This window comes from Aplysia californica, unplaced genomic scaffold, assembly GCF_000002075.1.
Source record: "Aplysia californica isolate F4 #8 unplaced genomic scaffold, AplCal3.0 scaffold00006, whole genome shotgun sequence".
Classification (NCBI taxonomy): domain Eukaryota; kingdom Metazoa; phylum Mollusca; class Gastropoda; order Aplysiida; family Aplysiidae; genus Aplysia; species Aplysia californica.
In genome coordinates this window covers 808597-810928 of record NW_004797276.1, presented here as the reverse complement: position 1 = coordinate 810928, position 2332 = coordinate 808597, and the positions used below count along the sequence as shown (strand labels likewise).

Below are 2332 nucleotides of genomic sequence, written 5' to 3'. Positions count from 1 at the left end.
GTCAATTAAACCGTCCAAGTTGAAAGGCGGCTCCAGAACAAGGCTGCATGGTTAACTCTTTACAGACGTAGTGGACATAACTGTCAAGTCATCGATATTACAAAGGCAATAATGCGACTCGTTTCGAACCGTCAAATATTAATCAGAAACAAGAATTTTCATACAGCCAAACCTCGTTATTCCGCCATCCTTGGGACCAACATGAATGAAGTTGGCGAAATAGCGGGACCAGTGGTTCAACGGGGTTCCTCTGTTATATATCATAGTCTCGACTACCCATTGTCAAGGAACATGATTCTGTTGTGTGATCTGTGTTTGAAAAGTGTCTTTTTGTTGGCAATATAAATTTACATGTACATGCACATGTATTCAGAGCCGAGTCTTCTCTCTGTTTCTCTTATCTACGTGCATGTGTATATTGTTCTTGGGGGAGAAAGATTATCAAGTAACCAGCTAATGGGTTTTGTGCGCTGTGTGTAATGTTTACCTCTGACGGTCAGTTCACTGGCGGTATGACGAGGCAAATTTACATTAGTTAAATAAGGGCCATTTAACTCTGACAGTTGGTGGGTGGCGGTGTGAAAGCGTAAACACTGTGTTTAAATAGGCGCTCCTTTTCAAACATCGGCAAAATCTTACGGTAAAATACAGGGCTGGCAGTATAACGTGGTGGTGGTGGTTGGGGGGGGGGGGTATTAATGAGGTTTCATTGTATTTCATAGTATGCATGTTTTTTTCCTAACAAACAGTTAAGGTAATAGACTTTTTTTAAAATCTTTAGGAATATGCTTCTTTCTAGTTATTCTTTTTTTTGAAGTGGCACAAAATAGCGCGTCTTCAAACTTTGTCGAATGACCAGAATATGCATCATCAGTTAATTAACTTCATCAACGAAGCGACCCAGATAGGATCACCTGTGCTTTATTGGTTCCACAGGAGAGTCTGCATACAGTAAATGACAGCAGTGATCTCTTTTAATTGTATCTTAATACTGCTCCAATTACCTATTCAACGTGGTTATAATTTCAGCGTCACATCGCAGCCTGGAAGAACTAGTCATAAAAAACCCCATAAGAACAAAAACAGCGAGCTGCAGGTGTGAGATATTCAGGCGAAGTGTGTTCCTCGTTACGGGCCAGTTCTTTGGAACAGGGAACCAGCATCTTTACGCAAGGATCGACGGAAACTTTGTTAAAGTTCAAAACAGGACCATTAGGAATTCCACTATTATTGTTTTAGCATGCACTGTGTGTTTGTGTATGTGTATGTGTGTTTGTGTGTGTGTGCGCGCGCGTGTGTGTGTGTGTGTGTGTGTGTGTGCGTGTGTGTGTGTGTGTTCGGCTCTATACAGAAACCAGCTGTACCGAGTAGTGTGATGTGTCTTTATACATGTAATTTGAATAGTCGTGCGTTTCTAACACATTTAAAAAAAATTAGAAATGAGTTAACACAATGGCATAGTACTTTAAAATATTCTAGGTCTTTGAGTCTCCCTCTTTAGGTAGCAGCGTCTGGCAAGTGTGAACATCCTGGGTAAAAATGTATTAGAGAGAACATATGATTCAAAGTTGTTGATCAGGGCCATCATATTATTTCAAAATAAAAAAACTCAGAATGTGACTATGAAGTGGATCTAAAATATATTTTTATTTTTCAACACCATAACACATAAAAGCATAATTAGAGGAATTACATCTACATGTGTATTTGTAGCTCTTAATCAGGAAATAAAGCTCCTCAAATGTAAAAAGACGTGGAGAATTTATTAGGCCATTTAGTCATGAACGGAATGGCAATATCAACAATCAACTCTTCTGTTAACATCAAATGTAAGTATAATTTTTTTAATGATAAATAAGCAGCTTCATAACTCCTGCTTTTTAGATAGTGAAGGTCCTTTAGCTTTCTTCTCCTTTTTCTTGTCTTGGGTTTTAGCTTTAGACGGCTTCGATTCAGGCGTACCTTTTTTCTGCAAAATGAAAGGTGGCAAGGCAAGTATATAAGTTGAAGTATGAAAAGAGGGGAAATAAAACTACACAACACTCAATCCCCCCTCCACGAGAATAAAAATCCCCCCCCCCTCTTTGTCTAAGACGCAACTCAGTCAGGACAAATTTAATTTGATGAAACTGACACTGACAGAAATGGTGCTTTCCATTCATTAATCGTCACAGAGATCATAAACGCCTCCTTGGCTGCCTGTTGCTCTTTTTAAGCTTATCGAGTGTGAGCGGTGAGAGTACAGCCTTTTCTGAGGGAATGCATCGTCTGTCTGTCTGTCTGTCTGTCTGTTTGCTATTCATTCTCTCTCTCTCTCTCTCTCTCTCTCTCT

General features: G+C 39.5%; 1 protein-coding gene across 1 annotated transcript in view; it reads right to left on the bottom strand.

Annotated features, from left to right (window-relative positions):
- Nucleotides 1-1623: 1623 nt before the first annotated feature.
- Nucleotides 1624-2332, bottom strand: part of LOC106011484 — a gene marked incomplete in the record, with an annotated part of 7187 nt that continues 6478 nt past the window's right edge. Inside the window, 1 exon segment of the mRNA XM_013081385.2 lies at nt 1624-1971. Within this exon segment, the coding sequence (XP_012936839.1) occupies nt 1865-1971 (107 nt within the window).